This window comes from Solanum tuberosum, unplaced genomic scaffold, assembly GCF_000226075.1.
Source record: "Solanum tuberosum cultivar DM 1-3 516 R44 unplaced genomic scaffold, SolTub_3.0 scf00173, whole genome shotgun sequence".
Taxonomy (NCBI): Eukaryota; Viridiplantae; Streptophyta; class Magnoliopsida; order Solanales; family Solanaceae; genus Solanum; species Solanum tuberosum.
The window spans coordinates 682,557-701,150 of record NW_006239104.1 but is presented as its reverse complement, the minus strand read 5'-3'; the positions used below and the strand labels follow the sequence as shown (position 1 = coordinate 701,150).

General features: G+C 30.5%; 1 protein-coding gene and 1 long non-coding RNA gene across 2 annotated transcripts; both read right to left on the bottom strand.

Moving 5' to 3' along the window:
• Positions 1-79: 79 nt before the first annotated feature.
• On the bottom strand, positions 80-2,994 carry LOC107061919 (uncharacterized). The gene is made up of 2 exons (XR_001474317.1): positions 2,338-2,994; positions 80-202 (listed from the first exon to the last, which is right to left on the bottom strand). It is a non-coding gene; the product is annotated as an uncharacterized lncRNA (long non-coding RNA).
• Positions 2,995-4,892: 1,898 nt separating this feature from the next.
• Positions 4,893-10,554, bottom strand: LOC102579333 (protein ECERIFERUM 1-like). Its single transcript, XM_015311946.1, has 10 exons — positions 10,485-10,554; positions 9,876-10,102; positions 9,359-9,591; positions 8,347-8,566; positions 6,880-7,255; positions 6,673-6,784; positions 6,216-6,412; positions 6,045-6,146; positions 5,696-5,869; positions 4,893-5,598 (listed from the first exon to the last, which is right to left on the bottom strand). The coding sequence occupies exons 1-10, from the start codon at positions 10,542-10,544 to the stop codon at positions 5,428-5,430; spliced, it is 1,872 nt and encodes a 623-aa protein (XP_015167432.1). The 5' UTR covers positions 10,545-10,554; the 3' UTR covers positions 4,893-5,427.
• Between the last annotated feature and the right edge of the window lie 8,040 nt (positions 10,555-18,594).

The following is an 18,594-nucleotide window of genomic DNA, read 5'->3' as shown; positions in this document are numbered from 1 at the left end:
CCGACTGAGTTTATTTTTTTCAAATTGAGGAGGAAATAAAAATAATATACAAATAAAACAAACATACAAGATACACAAGTAATAAAATAAAATATTATAAGAAACAACCTAGATTTTTCTATCGTCAATAATATACGATAATGAATCAAAATATTGTTCGAACTTTGTTCGAATAGCTTCAATGGGAAGCAGCTCCGGGTACCTGTAAAGACACTTAGTAAAAGTGTTAGTAATAAATAAATATGAATAAAAATAAGTGAATTACACAATAACTTAAAAAATAAAAACCCGTCTTATTAACATGGGAGGCCTTGGAAATCAACGGTAATTTCTTCATCGGCCAATTTTAACATAAAACTCATATAAATTTAAACTAAATTTTCGTCTTTTAAAATGTGGAGGCCTCCAAAATCGACGGAGAGATTTTTTCATTGGCCATTAAATTAAATGCTCAAATAAACATAATAACATAAATAAGATGGCAAATAAAAATAAAATATCAAAGCAATATAACATGAACATAAAACTAGCTAATCAAAATAGGAAGAAACAATTGATAAAGTAGTAAACATAAAGTCAACAATTACAACTGAAAAATAAAACAACAATAATAAAGTGAAGTGGTGAACATACCGTAGCCATACCTATACCAATCTAAATAAGAAATAATATCAATGACACAAGCAACCAAAACAAAAGAAATCATGGCATTTAGCTAAAAGGTGTGTCCCACATTAAAAAAAATATATAAAATCAATATCAATTAATTAACAACTGACCCTCTACATGTATATTCTTTCACATGAATTGAACAACAAACAAAAATAAATAAATCAAACTATAGGAAAAAAAAACAATAAAACAGACATAAAGTCAACAATTACAACTGAAAAATAAAACAACAATAATAAAGTGAAGTGGTGAACATACCGTAGCCATACCTATACCAATCTAAATAAGAAATAATATCAATGACACAAGCAACCAAAACAAAAGAAATCATGGCATTTAGCTAAAAGGTGTGTCCCACATTAAAAAATATATATAAAATCAATATCAATTAATTAACAACTGACCCTCTACATGTATACTCTTTCACATGAATTGAACAACAAACAAAAATAAATAAATCAAACTATAGGAAAAAAAAACAATAAAACAGAGAGCTTGCAACTATCATGAACAAAACGTAACCATGAGTATGTAAACAATCACAAGTTATTAAACAAAAATGGAATAAACATAACATAATTCAAAAGTGAAAAAGAAAGTCAACAACAAGATAAGAAAGAGCAGCAACCAACAGTAATAATAGTAACAGAGACCGAAAAGAAAAGAAACTATTCAAATACTTAAATTCCAACTAAATTTCAGCTTTGTTTGAAAAGTCTAACAAACTTAAAATATTATAAGAAATGTGTTCCACCAAGTAAAAATAACAACAAAAAGAACCTAAAACTGGAGCTATTTAAAATGTGGAAGTCTCCAAAATCGACGGAGAGATTTTTTCATTGACCAATTGAATATTTTATTTTTTTACACAATCATATAAAATTAACAAGTGACAATATTTCATAAACTACATAAAAATAATAAAAACCAAACAAAATAATTTAAAATAAATAAATAAAGCAACACGGGTCACTGGCCTTCCTTAAAAAGTGAAATGCAATCAATTTTGATTAAATCTAAAATAAACACATGTCTTCCTATTCAAAATAAATTATAAACTAAGGCAACTTGGCAAACGTGTATCACTGGAAACACTATGCTAAAAAATAATAATGAGAAAAGGTAAAATAAAAAATAAAACTTTAAAAATGTAACAAAGAATAACTAACATAGCCCAAATCAAAATGAAAATAAAAATAAAAATAGATAAGTTCAAACAAACACACAATAATCTATAATGAAAAAAAAAACTATAAACTTTAACAGAAAATACTACTACCATCACAACGAACAAAACTAAATTAACTTAAGAGAAAAAAAAGAAAATATAAATAAAGAATTAGCAACCATGCATATCCAGATCTATTGACCAAAAAAAAAAAATGAAAAAAAAAGAAGAAGAAGATAATAGCACAAAGATTAAAATGAAAAATTAAGAAACCTATATAAAATAATGAATAGCATAGTCAATATAATGAAAGTTATGATGCCAACATTCTAGATTAAAACTAAACACTTTGGATGTCACTTTATAGTAATTAAAAATTAACAAAGGCAGAAGCTAATTTATGATACACAAATAATGGAAGTGATGAAAAATAATAAAAAAAACAATAGCAAATAAGATGAGGACATAAGCCAAAATAGATAAAGGAAAAGGCATACCAACAGTATTGAAACGGTGGTCTGCCGGAAATGGAGTGACAATGTGTGCTTTGGCTGAGATTTGGTTGGGTCTGACTTCTTTGCCAGAGGTCAGAGCTGCTGGTTGTTGTTGTTGTTGTAGTTCACCTGCGAAAACGAAAGAAAATATGTAAAGGGGAGAGGGGAAGGGGCTGGTCATCGCCTTCATTTGCTCCGGTTCATCGGAGCTTTGAGCTCCTTGCCGGAGTTGGAACTTGGGGTCGTTTGGGTGGTGGAGATCTGATTGTGAGCTTCGAGCTCGATGGCTTGCTGGTTTCAGGCGGGTATTTGGATGTTTTCGCCAGAGATGGGATTGTGGTGGATCCTTGGTCGTTTTTGGGTGGAGATATGGTGGTGTTGGGAAGCTGTTGAGTTGTTTGGTCGGAAAAGAGGTGGGATTTCACCAGAATTTTGCCAGAAATGACAAAGTGAGAGTAGCCAGAAGGGGTCTTGGATCTGGTTTGGAGAAGAAATGGGAGGGAAAAAATGGGGGTTTTAGGGCTGTCCGAGCTTGGCCGGAATCCGGTGGTGGCGGCGCCGGAAAATTTATAAATAGTGAAACCCTATTGTAAATAAAAATCTGAAAATTCTCAACCCCTCTCAAAAAAAATAATTCACCACCCCCCTCTACCCTAATAGACAAACTTTTCTTTATATAGGGAGTTGAAAACTATAATACCACTATTTTAAAATCGTGGGACAAATCACCGATTAATAAAATATATGTGTATGAAATATTATTTGTAGTTGAATGAATTTATAGGTTGTGCAAAATATCAAAATGAATATTAACAAATGTAACAAATAAAATGAATATAAAAATAAAAATAAAAAATGAACATAACTAATGACATGTAAAAATGCAATTTTAAGATTAACTGATAAAAGAAAAATCCTAAATTTTGATAAATAAGGATAGTTATCGATAAACTTATTTAAATTATAAAAATTTATTTTGAACTATTAAATAAGTAAAACTTAAAATTTGCAAATTTTTGAAAATGTTAGGCCAAAATTGGGTGTCAACAATGATATAGTAAATAATATCAGTTATGAAATTAAGGGAAGAAAGTAAAAGAAATTAATAGCATTGATGATAAAATGATTCAAATATGATCATCTTTTCTTTTAAAATTACTAAAAAAATGTCAAAAAAAACTATCAAAAAATAATTAGATTATCAATCATAGTATATATAAAATAAACTTTGATTAAAGACACATAAAAAATAAATCAAGACAAAATAAAAGAAGAAAAGAATTAATAAAATAATTAAGTTGAAAGAAATAATATCAACATTAATTTAGTTTCCTTTCAAATCACAAGATATTTTCTACTTATTCTTCTCCTAATTTGATATGAAATACATAAATAGATGAATTCTTTCTCCAAATAATTATCTTACCCCTTGGTACAATAATCACTCTTCCTATAAATTTTTCAACCAAATCAATTTTTTTCTCTCAATATAACATTTCTCCTACCAATATATTCGGAAGGATCATGATGTACTTCTTTTCTCTTTTGTTGAAGAAATTTGAAGGCCTAAAAATTTGATATACCAAATCAATTTTTTTCTCTCAATACAAAATTTCTCCTACCAATATCTTCGGAAGCATCATGATATACTTCTTTTTTTCTCTTTTGTCAAAGAAATTTGATATCCGTATATTCTTCTTTATCATCATAAGAAAAGAAGGAAAGAAGAATCGAAGAAAAGAGGAGGAGTTCATTGTTGTTGGTTAGAAATACTCAAATATGTTTATTTTATAGGCTAAATAAAATAAACAATTATGAAAAATGAAAAGTTTTTTGTCTTTTCATGTTCCATTTACTTAAATGTATATTAGTGTGAGGGAAGCTTTAAAGAACATGATTAATTGGGTTATTCATTTAAATGCTTTCAGTTCTTTTTTTTTTTTAAATACAAATAAAAAATAAAAAATAAAAAATAAATATAAAACTTCAAAAAAAGGAGATAAAAGATAAATGAAAATGCTGGTCAGAGAGATGTGCCACATCAGATTGTCTATATTCAGCTTTATATATATATAGATTTTTGGTATAATAATAAATAAATTCTATAAATTTTATGTATTTGTCGAATTCATGATTACATGACATGAAAAATATTTTATTTTGTCATGTTAAATTTATTTAAATGATAAATATAGTTAAGTATTTTTGAAGATAAATACTTTAAGTTGAGTGATTTTATTAATACAAAACAATATTGAATAACTTTACTAGATAATTTATCATAAGTTCAGTGAACTTTTAAGATATTAACTCATAATTGATTGAAGGTCACTACTCACTTGTATTCAGATTAATAACACGGGGACTAAAATAGGAATAAGATAATAAATCAAGGACCCAAATTGCTATTTTTCCCTGCATCACCATAGAAAATTGCATTCGTGTTCTCCAGTTTCAATCCTCTTCCTCAATTTTTTGTTGATCCTTTGTCGCTCTTCTCTGTGTTAGGCCGTCTGGTTCCGTGCAAATTTACCCGTTTTCTCCCATCTCTGGTAAGCTTCGCCAACTTAAGCTTCTTTTTGGCCTCTCCGATTTTTTTCCTCGCTGCATTTTGTATACAAATGTGTTTTGCTCTTGAAATTCTGTGTGATTTGGTTTATTTGTTTCTGTTCTCTTCATTTTATTTCGTTTTGGATATATTGGCATTGGTTTTGTTATGAATTTAATTCGAAATTCAATAGAACAGTAAGTACAACACAGTCAATGTTTTAGGTTGATTTTCGATTATGCTAGTAGCTCATTAATGTAACCAATTGTCACAACGTCGGTAGGGGTAGGCTTGGGAGCATGGACCGGGGAAGGAGAGGTTTGGCCAAGGGTAGCTCAATGGGGTAGGTGTTCTTATAGCCAATTCTTAATGAGATCCATACCTCAAACCTTTATATTAATGGGTTTGCTACCTATTACATGTTCTAGTAGAGGCTAATATTGTGCATACTTTTCGTTTACCCAACGAAATGGTACCATAGATCCAAGATTCAATAATTTAAGCAGCAGTCTATCTATAATAGTAGTATAATTTTAGCCCTTTGATTAAGCAGCAGAAGTCTTGGTTAATGAGCAAAAACCATGACTGAGACTAGCTTTCCACACTTTTTCAACATCAATCATCATCTCACCACAATCATGCTCATTCCAACCTTCCAATGCATGCACAATTCCAGCTACTCTCCACGCACTCATCACTCTTCTTGGTAGCCAATTCTAGAATTAAAAGAAAATCACTCATGAATTTCTTTAATTTTAAAAAACCGTCAAATTAGTATAGAGAAATTAATAACATTAAATGATCTTTTCTAACCTCACAAGAGTCTACATTTTCAAGATGCTTTGGAGCAATCATGGCTGGTGTGTTGAAATAGAAGCAGTCCTTGCGAACTTTTCTTAGTGGAAATTGTGAAAAGGGAATAAATAGTGTTCCTTTTGGTGCTTTCAATTGCTCGTCATCACTCAATCCATCCCCTACTAGCCATGTCTGCAATATAATATTTCAATCAAGAGCCTCTTTTAAAAAAACCAGAATTGTTCAAACCTCACGTAATGATAAAAACTTTGGGTTAGGAGATCTAGGAGGGAGGGGGAGGTGCAAGGAAATGTTATAAATGGTCAAGATTTAGATCAGTATATTTCAATTTATTTTTGGTTTATACCTTTGAAACATTATAAGAATTCGAGAGGACCATATTAGTTGCAGCCTGGGGGGTAAGCTTTGCTTTAAGTCTCTTGTAATCGTCTCTGTTTAACGTGACAACCTATATATAGAAATTATGTTGAATGAGATAAAACCAAAAATGATGTAGGAGATTAATAGTTAAATATACCTGAATTTCTCCTTGGCACAAGGCAAGGGCAATGGAGTTAGCAACTTTGGACAAGCTACCTCGAAGGACAACTTGGGAAGTTCCTTCAGGAATGGAGTTTAGGACCACGGCTACAGCTAAGCTACTTCCATCTACCACCTTCACTTTCAGGTGTGGATACCTCTTTACGTAAAATTCACCATGACTATTCAGTTGCTCTTCCTGGAAAGTACATTTGAAATAAAGCATAAGTATGAGTTGACCTTCTTTAATTGGTTCAGCCTACAAACATTGATATAGGGTGAGGGGTGACTTCTTTTTTAAAATCTTTTTCTCCATAATAACAATATCTTTTGATTGTGTACAAAACATTTTGCAATAAGGTTGCAAGATAATTACCAGTTAAGAACAGATCATGCATTTTTTTCATAGATAAAGTAAGGATGGGTGGTATTACGCTTTTAACACATATTTTGACTTGCCTGATTTAAGAGTCCAAGGCTCAACACTTTTATGCCTTTCTGATCTGCTTCAATGATGGCTTCCTCGATCAAATAGTTAATACTCTCTCTTTCCCATTGCATAAAGTACTGCAACAAAACAAAGAATCAGGATATATTAATAATCACTTTAACAACAGACCTGCAAAATGTAACTATAATCTTTAATAATATAACTTAATTACTTGTATGCGATACTTCGGGATAGCCCAGGTTTGTAATTTGAGATTCTTGAACAAATTTCTCTCAACAACAAATGTGTGACCGTAAATCCATGTAAGCACTATTGAACATAGTGTGACGGGCCACATTAGCAACAAATACCACTTAGAGGCGTGAGGCTTTGAGGCCAGTGATGCAAACCCTAGTCGAAGATGGTAGATGGATTCTAGGGTTGTTAGATGCGTAAGGTGCACCACATCAGGCACTTCAGCTTCTCTCTCGAGTGACTTTTCATACAACGTGTCTGATGACTTATCCACTGTACCATTCAGATAGTCATACATTGGCATAAAAAGTGAATAATTTGTTCTAAACTGAGTGTGATGTAGTGAGTGGTACCTGTGCCATCAAAATATTGATATTAGTGTCAAAAGAATAATCAACCACAAATACAGAGCTTCATGTTATTACTAACCTGCCCAACCTATAGACTAGGAAAAGTACAGTTGACAAGAGACAATAATTTCTCTTGTTTCTATCTATTTCCCTGAGTAACTAAAGTTGGAAGCAGAAGTTAAATTTGATAAAACTATCCTGTCTCTAACTTGGAGGAATACTTGGAGCAGGGAGAAAGGACTCACTTGCAATGTGAAATGCTAAGCTTAAACCGCAAGTGAGAGGTTGTGACTGCAACCCGAGTTGCATTCAGTCTAAAACTTCAAGACTCATTGTTTTCGAGATGCGGAGATGGATGCGACCGCAAATGGTAGATGCGACGCCACAAGCTACGTCGCATACTACATGGAGTCTGATTTTGATTGTTTTTGCAATTATTTGAAGTGCCACTTTTGGACCTTTTATGTAATAGCTAGCCTAGACTATAAATAGGTGAGAATAGCTCATTTAGACGTAGATTGATTTTGAATAGAGATACTCTTGAGGTAGTTCGGACTAAGGTCATTGTTGATTGAAATGTTGATGAGATTACTTGCTTGAGGATCATTCCTCTTGAGGCGTGAGGGTGTCTCTATAGTATAGGTGCTTGTTTGGTGTTCTTAATAGGAGGTTTTGGCTTTAATAGCCATTGTTGCCTATTAGTCTCATTCTTGTGTCATGCTTTCTATAGAATTGGTGCTTTTGGAGTCTTGTAACTGGGGGTATCGGTTGTCATGTAACCATTATTCTCAACTCTTATCCATCTTGTGTCATTCTTCTATCCTTTATCTTTTGTTTTTTGCATATCGATATTGCATCAGACAATATATACCTAAGTACAATTTTGCATCTCTCTGGTAACCTTAATCAGTCCACTGTACTGCCTTTTAGATATGCACAAACATGAAGTGTTCTTGAATCTATATCTAAATAACTAAATCAAGTTTGAGATCTTTCAGAAGATTAATTTACTTATAATTACTTAATTAGAGACATTGTTGTATAAAATAGTGTTACTTAAACTCATAAAAAATATACAGGGCAAGAAGACTCACGAGGGAGTATACATCAAGTACTTGAGCGGGGGAAAGATAGAGAACGTCCACTTAGGAATTAGCTCAAAGTTGCAATGGCCCATCAGGTTCATGAAATCAAGATAGATGGTATAAGCACCAAGTGAAGCCATTGAAACAGTCCCAGTGAATACAGTTGTGAACACGGGTATGGCAAAGAGCATATAATATGCTAGTAGCTCAGCAAATGGATGAATAACAGCTGCCAAAATAATGTAAATTACTTAAACCATACAAGTGGTAATTGGTTGGTAAAATTGCACTATCCCCTGTAGGTTATGCTATCTCTCTAAATTTATTTAATGATGACACAAATGAATTGAAGTGCTATGGAAAGTGACTGACTTACAAATATTTGTATATCAGAGCTTAAATGATTCAATATGAAGGGTTAGGTCAGATAGAAGATATCTTCAAACAAGCTAAACTAGTTTAATAACAAGAGACTTATACACAATACGCCATGAAGGGTCAAGTTAGAAAGAAACTTCCCTAAAAGACTTGTACCATATTAGTTATTCAGATTTCCCTTTTGCACTTCCCTTAAGGAAATCATAAATAAAAAGTATATATCTATACATTGAAACCCTTATCTCTATCCAATAAATTGTACTCTTATTAATACTTATTGGTTATTTTCAAGAACACTTGACATTAAGGGTAAAATGGGATAAAAATAATTAATTTCATTTTGGTTTTGTAAAATCACAAGTAGTTTTAGTAACCTTGATGATAATTAATATGAGACATAGGGAGAACCTCAAGACTTTTCGAACCAATTTTCATCCATTAAACTTAGAGAAAGCCAATCTACAAAGTACTTCATTCCCATATCCTTTATTAGATTTGACATTTTGTTACTGAGTGTGTGCGCTACGAAACAAAATATTTTCCTGGTGATCCCAAAATTGTTGTGCCTTTTCTCCAGGATTGATCATTCTAACTCTTAATTACTTGATCAGAGTGATGGAAAACAATTTTGAAGACAAATTACCAGTGATGGGCTCAGTAGCAATGGAGGAGTGGTGATGGGAATGGTAGCGAGAGTAGAGAAAATGATGATGCAGAGCTCTGTGAAACCAGTAATAGAGGAACTCGACAGGACCAATATGGATCAAGGCAGTTATTATGATTCCATCAGTCCTCCACACAGGCATATGATGAGCTTGTTCTACAATCAGGTATCCGATATAATATACCAACCCAAAAAGTATGATCTGATCATCCCTACAAAACAATTCATCTTAAATCAATCATGCCATGTACAATTTAATCTTTTCGTTTTATTACATCCCTTGTATATACAGTTCAAAAACCTAACAAGTACAGGTAAATTCTGTAAGGTAAAGCTTACTTAATGACCAAAAAAAACTCTCAAATAACTTTTAGATAGAGGAAATCCAGGATTTAAGTTAGTGTAAATATCTTCTTTTTTACACTAAAAAATTTAAGATGTAATCATACATATTCACCAAAACAATATGTAGTGGGTGAAGAATGAAGGAACATACCAGTTGCTTTCTCTGTCAACTTGATCAAATTCGATGCTTTTATCAATAATTCGATTATTACCCTTTGCAGTCCTGTAGCGGGATATGGATATCCATAGCTGATAATGAATCATTCTGGAGAGAGTAAATGGAAGTACAAGTATGTAGAACATGTCCCTCTGACTTTCATCTCTGCTCATGAAGAATGTGTATATGCTGTGACACGCAAATGGTGCCAACACCAGGTACTTCATAATCCCAACATATCAGTTTTAAAAAGTTAGCAGAATTCAAGCTATAATATCACATGATTCAGCACAAAATAGTGTTTGAAAAGGAAAAAAAAACTAGTGTATCATATATAGTAGATTGACAATGCCAATTTTCATGTACTGTGTAATGCAGTAGTCTCCAATGAAAATGTTGTAGGGTTGCATGAAGCTAACTAGTGATCACTTTTACCAGAGTCATCATATTAGATCTAGGATCTGATGTTTATGGATTCTGGTATTTGTTAATGTGTACATATTCAGTGTATTTCTTAATAAATATACAGAGTTTGAATCAAAGTTATTGGTACCCGTAGCTTTGGCCCTGCAACATTTACCATAAATGATAGAAATATTATACCTTTAAGTTGCCAAGCCCTGCCCATGGCCACTCAGTGAGAATGCCAGGTTTAGTAGCCATTTCTTTTGTTCAAGTGGTTGTTCCTCTCCAAAAAGCTTCTGCTTCAACGGCCTTATATAGAGCAATTCTACTACTACGTATTTATTGGGGGGGCATGCATATTTACTATTTACCTTTAACTTACGTTATTATCAGTACTGTAAAATATCTGTATAGTTGTACCTGCCTGTTACATCAAGAAAGTCGAGTAAAGTTACTAATTTCACTTTGTAAGGACGGCTGACTTGTAATTATTTTTAACTTGATCTGATAACGTAAGAATTTTTTTTGCACTATAGTGTATAGAAGTTAAACTCTATTCACTATTTTTATATTAGTTTTTTTTTTACTGTAGAAGCGGATCTAAGATTTGGAGTTTATAGTGCACCTCAAGTTAATATACAATAATAACTATTATACCATCGATTACTTTGACAACCTCACTCCACTTATCTACTTTCCTACCACATTTTTTTGTTTACTCTTATTAAGCAAGTCAAATAATCAAAGCTTTTGCCCTTTATTTTATCATAACATAAGTAGAGTGTAATTCCTTTTAATAGACCCACAAAATCAATGGGTAATAAATCTCTCCCTACGTACACGGTACACTTATGTATGTTCATCCCTCTTTTTTTCTTTTCTTAAAATTTACCCCCTAACAAAGAACAATGAATTATTTTGATCCTTAGGACACCATTTCATCTGCCCCCTACCCCCCCAAAACAAGTCTTCTCTTCTTATTTTTGTTGCTATTAATGTTGAATCATACAAGTATAATTAACATTAGGTTAGTAGTTAATTGGGATTGGTGTTTGCTGGCAATTTTGATTCCTTTTTAGTTAACTCCTTTGAATTTTCTTTTTAGGAGTATGCAACTGGAATTAGCCTCAATTAAAGTGGCAAGATGAATTTAATGAACAACTTTAGAGGGTATCTATAAAAGGAAAATTATGCAGTTAAGCAAACATATGCTAGCTAATTAGCTAATGTAGACAATTCGGAACTTACTTCTAGCTATAATTACATCATCTCTCTCCCCTCTCTCCTATGTTCCTCTCTCTCTCTCTCGTGCCTCTCTCCCCTCTCTCTGGAATCTCGCTCGTCACTCTCCTGTTTTTCAGTCATCTCTCCCTCGCCTCCCTCCTTGCCCATTCTCTCTCTCGTTTCTCTTCTGCCAATCTCTCTCTCACTTTATACAAACACAAATGTATAATTTGTGTTTGTATGAAGCAAGAGAGACGGGATAAACAAATACAAATACAAATTTGTCCCTGTCCAGTTCTCTTTTGCCTTTCTCTCTCACTTTATACAAACACAAATGTATAATTTGTGTTTGTATTTGTAAAAAGCGAGACACAAATACAAATACATATCTCCCCGCTCTATACACTTATAATTATACAAATACAAATCTCCCCCGCCCACTTCTCTATTGCCTTTCTCTCTCTCGCTTTATACAAACACAAATTATATATTATATTTGTATAATTTGTGTTTGATAGAGAGTGAGAGAAATTGTATATACAAATGTTTTAACTCGATTCAATTGTATGCAGGTATACAAATACAATTATTGATACATATGCATAGTAGTTACATATATACAATTATCTAACCGATATACATATACAATTCATCTCTCCTCACTCTCTGCCCTCTCTCGCTCGCCTCTCTCATCCCACTCCCAATCTCGCTCATCACTCTCCTCCTTATAACATGTAGCTACGAATCGTAATTAACAAACTATAAATATGGAGTATAATTAAGTTATTTTTGAGTGGCTATATGTGAAAATTTCCCATTTATAAATTAAGCCTTAAATATTACTAATGGAGAAGCCCATCTCTTTCTCATTCTTTTCCTTGAAACTCTCTCCAAGAACTTAGGTGTTAGTATTAGGCAAGCAAATCATCATAAATTATGAAATTTACAATAGCAAAATTAAACCATCTCAAAAAATAAATAAGTATTAAATAAAGGAAGAAGTTTGTATCATTTAGAGGTGGTAAGATTAGACCATGAAACATAGTCTGTTCAACTCGCTTAAGTTGGACTAATTAATAATTCGTTCATTTATTAAGCTTGGTCAATCAAATATTTGGGTTGATAGGTAGAATGTAGTCCAAACTAATCCATGAAATTTTTTTGTCAATTTTTTTAAAAAAAAGACATTCTTTATTCAATAGGCACATATATCCAGAATAAAATAAAAGTATTATGTACTTTATTAAATCAATTAAAACTTAGTAAGAGTTAGGCGGATTGAGTTATGATCCACATTTTAGCTCAATACATCTCCAGCTAAATAACTTTTGGACAGTCATTTATCATCACAATTTATTTTAATGCGCTCAAATTCAAGCGAATATGACATTTAACACCTCTATAGGGGTCGTTTGGTTCGAACAAGTTATCCCAGGATTAATTATTCTTGGATAACTTATCCCATCACTATGGTATAAATTGTGGGATAAGTTATCCTATACATGGCAACCAAATAAGACACCAAAATTTTATCCCAAGACTATTTATTCTTAGCCTTCACACCAAACGAACCTTAATAGTCTAATTAAGTCCCCATTACTTGTAGAGATGAGGCACCAAAAACAAGTTGCAAACTAAATATTGGGGGTTCAGTTGTAGTGTTGGAACCAAAATTTCTTCATGCATGTCATATATGTCTGACATTACTGAAGTTATTAAATGAAAAACAGCAATCTTTTGTAGAAACAAATTCATAGGAGTGGCACTTGCCAGCAAGCTTGTTTTTTGTAAATAAAGGAAATGAAATGAATAAATAGCAAAGTGAACCTACTGGGAAATTTAATTTGGGGCCTGGTAGGTGAAGACAGCTAGCTTGTCTTAATGAAGGGCATTTTAGGGTTTTGGAAGTTATGAATTATGCAGAAAAAAGAGACACTATTTTACTTGTCACGTTTTTAATTTATATGTTCCTTAAAAAATTATGTGTTTTAATTATTATATTTTTAATTATTTAAAATATCAATTACTCTTCAATAAATATTCTATTTTTAATCTTTCTTCAATAAATAAAAAGAGAATTAACCTAAGCATAAAAATATTTATAATTCGAATGAGAGGGAACTAAACCTCTCGCTAAACAAATATGTAAAAAAAAAAAAAAAAAACTTGTAAAAATGAAAAGTTCTAGTATTGCCAATGCATCATAAATGTCCGACTGTTCTCACACAGGTCTGTCAATTTAGCATCACAAATAAAGGATGTCAACTTAACATCACAAATAAAGTTGTTTTTTCAATATGCTAAATAAAGGTAACAAGACAGCACAGGGGGTTTCCCGGGTCGGTTTTGATCGATCATCGATTAAAATTAAAATCAAATTAACTTAATTGAATTAAAAATTATCAAAACCAAACTAAATAAAATAAAATATATATTTATAAAATAGTGTTGCAGATACTTAACAACATGTGATACATCACAACATTTGATACATAACAAAGTTACGTGTCATATACATAACTATGACTATGATACAAACTGATTTTGTTATACAACGTTAGTGTTTATGTATCAACAGTAATATATGATAGTGTCTACATATACATAGTCTTCTATTAGTTTAATAAGGCTAGGTGTATGTATCAGTAGTAAAAGATAACGAATTTTGTAATAGTTGTGTATCCAATACATAACTACGAACATGATACATACAAAATTGTAATGTTTCATAATGTTGAAAGGAATGCATTACACATTAATTTAAGAAACAAAAACAACTAGATACATTAAAAATTGAATTCATATGTATAAAAAAAAAAAGAACAAAAATATCAAAAAAAAAGTCAACAATCTGATTTGTTGAAAGCAAAAAATTATGAAGAAATCCTTCTACACTTTCTCTTTTGCTCAATATCAACTTCCGTAGCTTTTTTCACTTTTAACAATGGCGTCACCCATGGATCTCGACCCAAAGCCCTTACCAGAGCCACCAACAACTCGACCTTTTCCCCCTTTTTGGGACGTTTTTCCACAATCAATTTGAAGTTGAAGATGCATCATTCTTCGACTAAATATGTATGAAAAAACTAAAAACTCAAAATCAAAATAAAAATTGATACATGATGAAGTGGGAAAAAAATGGATGAAAGAACATGAAGAAGAAATACATTTTCAATAACTTGCAATTGATAAATCGGAAAGAGAAAAGATTTAAAATTCAAAAATTGTTAAATCCCATTGTTGTAAGCAAATGTCAAAACCGTTTTAATTGATTTAAAACCTTAAAAAAAATGCAACGTTAAGATTAATCCTTACATTTGTAATAAAAGACTCTTCATTTTTATCTTTTCAATAAACTCTTTCAATTACGACATAATTGTACATTACTTAATTGTAGAATTTGAAAGATTTCTACACCATTAAAATTTGAAGACAACTATATAAACAAAATACAATATGCATTTAATATCTCTATTTTTGAATGAACCAATATGAAATTTATGCAATATAAATCTGAAGAAATAGATATACAAAAAAGAATGAGTCCAAGAAAAAAGATCATAACAATTCAAGATTATTTTGTAATCTCAAAGCATGAACATTACTATTATCTTGTGTTCTTGTAGAAATGTTGGATCAACAACACATTATATTATATAAATAACTCTTCCTTGATCACCTTTTAAGATATCAAATAGCATTCATGTGATATAACAAAAGCAATCACCAAGCTTCTGCTAAGCATTTAAAATTTGATTGACATCCGAGAGTGAAGCAAGAAGAAAAAAAGAGACATGAATTGAAACTTTTAAAGAAGTTTTAGCCTAAATATACATACGGTTAATTTGATAGGTATAATTTCCAACTCAAACTCTTGTATGAATGTTATTATTTTTCTTCTTATGTTCTTTTTTTTTCATTGAAATACTTTGAATTTGTATGGGGAAAAAGTGACAATATTTTAAGAAAGTATTGATATTGAGGAATTTTGCATAAAATTAGGAAGAGACAAAAAGAAAATATGTAGAGTAATCAAGGAGAGAAAGAAAAATGAAAAGAAACAGAGAGGGATAAGAAAAATAGAGATATCAAAAAAAAAAACTTCATATATATAATATTGCCAAAATTAAAGTTCAATATACAAAGAATGATTCATTTATTTTGTTCCATATATAAGTCTTAATATGCTCCATATATGATCTCCCTAAATTTATATTTTGTTCTATATAAATTTTAATATGTTCCATATATAGTCTCCCTAAATGTGCAGAGAATAATAATAAATTACTTAAATAGTAGGAGATAGTATTTTAAAAACAAATAAAAAAAGAGGATATTTTAATTTTAATTCATTATGAGGAGAAAAGGAAAGAAAATGGCATCAGATTTGAGCAAAAATTTTAAAAATACAAGTTGAATTAAGAAAAGCAAAAAACACGTATTAAAATAAGAAAAAAAACTAAAATGAAAAAGAGGCTTAAAAGAAAAAGAAAAAAAGGACTACCGAAAAATTGAAAATTTGATTGTTTTATTTCCTTTTTATTCTATTTCCTTTTTTAGTTTATTTCATGTATATAAAATTCATACAAATATATCAGTAACGACTCAATTTTCACAAAATATACTTTACAAAATTGATAAATACTTTATATATAGCATTATATAACAAAATAAATAAAAGATATGATTGAACACATTTAAAAAATATTAGTAAAGATTTGAAGTCTAAAATTTGAAGACATTATACTTCACAAATTTATCAATATTATGTGTAGTATTATATAACAAAGAAATTATAATAAAATATTATTTTTTTAATTCTAGAATAATTTGATGAATAAATTCATTTTGTTATCACACAAATTTTATTTGGTAAATTCATTAATGATTATAATTTGCATAAAATTCGTTGGGATAAGGGTCTAAAAAATACCCCAACTTTGGTCGAATTTGTTGTTGCGATACTAAACTTTCATAAGGACCTATTACCTCTCTAGACTATTTAATACCGTAATTTTTACCCCCTGAACTATTTAATAGTGTATTTTAAAGGTATATATGTGCCCACATGGACACATTATTATTTATGATTTTGCATTATTTTTTATGTCCACGTGGGCAAATATATATGTTTAAAATACGGTATTAAATAGTCTAGGGAGGTAATAGGTCCTCATGAAAGTTTAGTATTGCAACAACAAATCCGACCAAAGTTGGGATATTTTTTAGACCTTTATCCCAAATTCGTTCATGGAAGAGTGATGTAGTACCTATTACCGGCAAAAGATAAAGGATATTTTTATTTTATTTTATTGGAAATTTAGCTTGGTTATTACTTTTTTTTCGTTTTCTTTTTCTTTTGGTAATTTATATGGTTTTTTTTTTTGTTTGATACCTATATTGAAGTTTGAATAATTCAAATCAAGTATTGTAGAGCCCATTTGGTTTTTTTTTTAAAAAATTCTAAGAAAAATGTTTATGCAGGTGTAATGATGTAAGCTTATTCACATCTTTCTAGCTCAAATAGATTTTACAGCAAACAATTAAGAAAGGAATCAAAGGTAAATGTAATAAAAATGCTCATACACTACATATTTCATAATATATCTTTTAAATAATTCACATTTACTAATTAACCTAAATATATATCGTTTAAAGTTTATCTTATTTTCGTTAAAAGAGGGTATAATAAATTTAACTATATTTATTACACCACGCGAAGCGCAGACAAATTCACTAGTTTATGACTAAAGGTAAAGATGAAAACAAACGACTAATCATATCCTGATTTCTTAAATGACATATATTATGGATTACCTATTTTTATTAAGGATGATAAGTAAAGTGGTTCGAGGGAGTAGCATTTTGATCATTGAGTTTGTTGCGTTATACTCTTTATTTTATTTTACTTGGCTCCTATATTAAAAAGAAATATTTCATTTTACTTTTCTATTTTAGTAAATCAAGAAAAATTTAGAATTATTAGTAGCAGCATTAAATAACTACATAAAATAGTAATAATCAAATTTAAAATTTTAAAATATTATTAATAAAATTAATTTAGTAAAATATATATTTAATTAATACTTTAAAAAAGATGTGTCGATCCAATAAGGACAAGTAATATAAATACAAATAATAAAGAATTGGGCTTTTCATGGATAGTAGCCCAGTCACCAGTAGACTTCCGTGGGTCATCCTTCCGTGTTTGCCTGTTAACACGATATACTATAACTCTACAAGTATATGATAAATGTATTATCCATCAATAAAATTTGTGTGTTTTTTTATAAATTTTTTCTTTATAATCTGTATTATACTTAAATGTTAAGTGACGAGAAATCTTATTGCTATTAGATATTAATATTTTAGTAATATCGCATATCTATGTAAGTTTCCCTATTTAATTTGTATCCAAACTTTAAAAAAAAAAAAAACTTATGAGTTTACTTCAGGCACGAGACATTCTCGATTGAAATAGCGAAATTCATGTATGAAGTTTGACAAACTTCAGACACTTTTGTTTGAAGTGTGGCCTTATGAATTTAAGGCTATCCTTAAACGTTTTTGTCTAAAGTTTGATATGGCTTGTCAAGACCAATTTTAGATATTTTTTGCTTAAAGTGTGGATTTGACAAAGCCAAACATTAGACATTTTTGCCTGAAGTTTAGTATCACTTGTCAATGTCAGCTTCAGACATTTTAAAATATAGTTGCGTACTTGATAAGTCAAACTCAGACTTTTTTTGTGTGTTACTGAAATTGTAGACTTGTCATGACTTCAAATATATAATGACTTGTCAAGATCAATTTCGGACATACCATGGAAATGCCTAATTTCAAGTAAAGAAGTTGTGACCCTCCCAGCTCTAGGAAACTTCATTAGTATACAGTTTAGAAACTGTGGCCACCTACATTGACTGTTATATAATTAGTGACACTCTTAACTATTTGTCATAACTGCTTCCAGTGTGCAAATTGCTTATCCATATTCAAAGAAAACTTGAGAAAATTTATTAACAAGTATTTAACAAATCATTGACAACCCTCTTGATAAACTTAGTCTGAAGCTCATTAACACTTA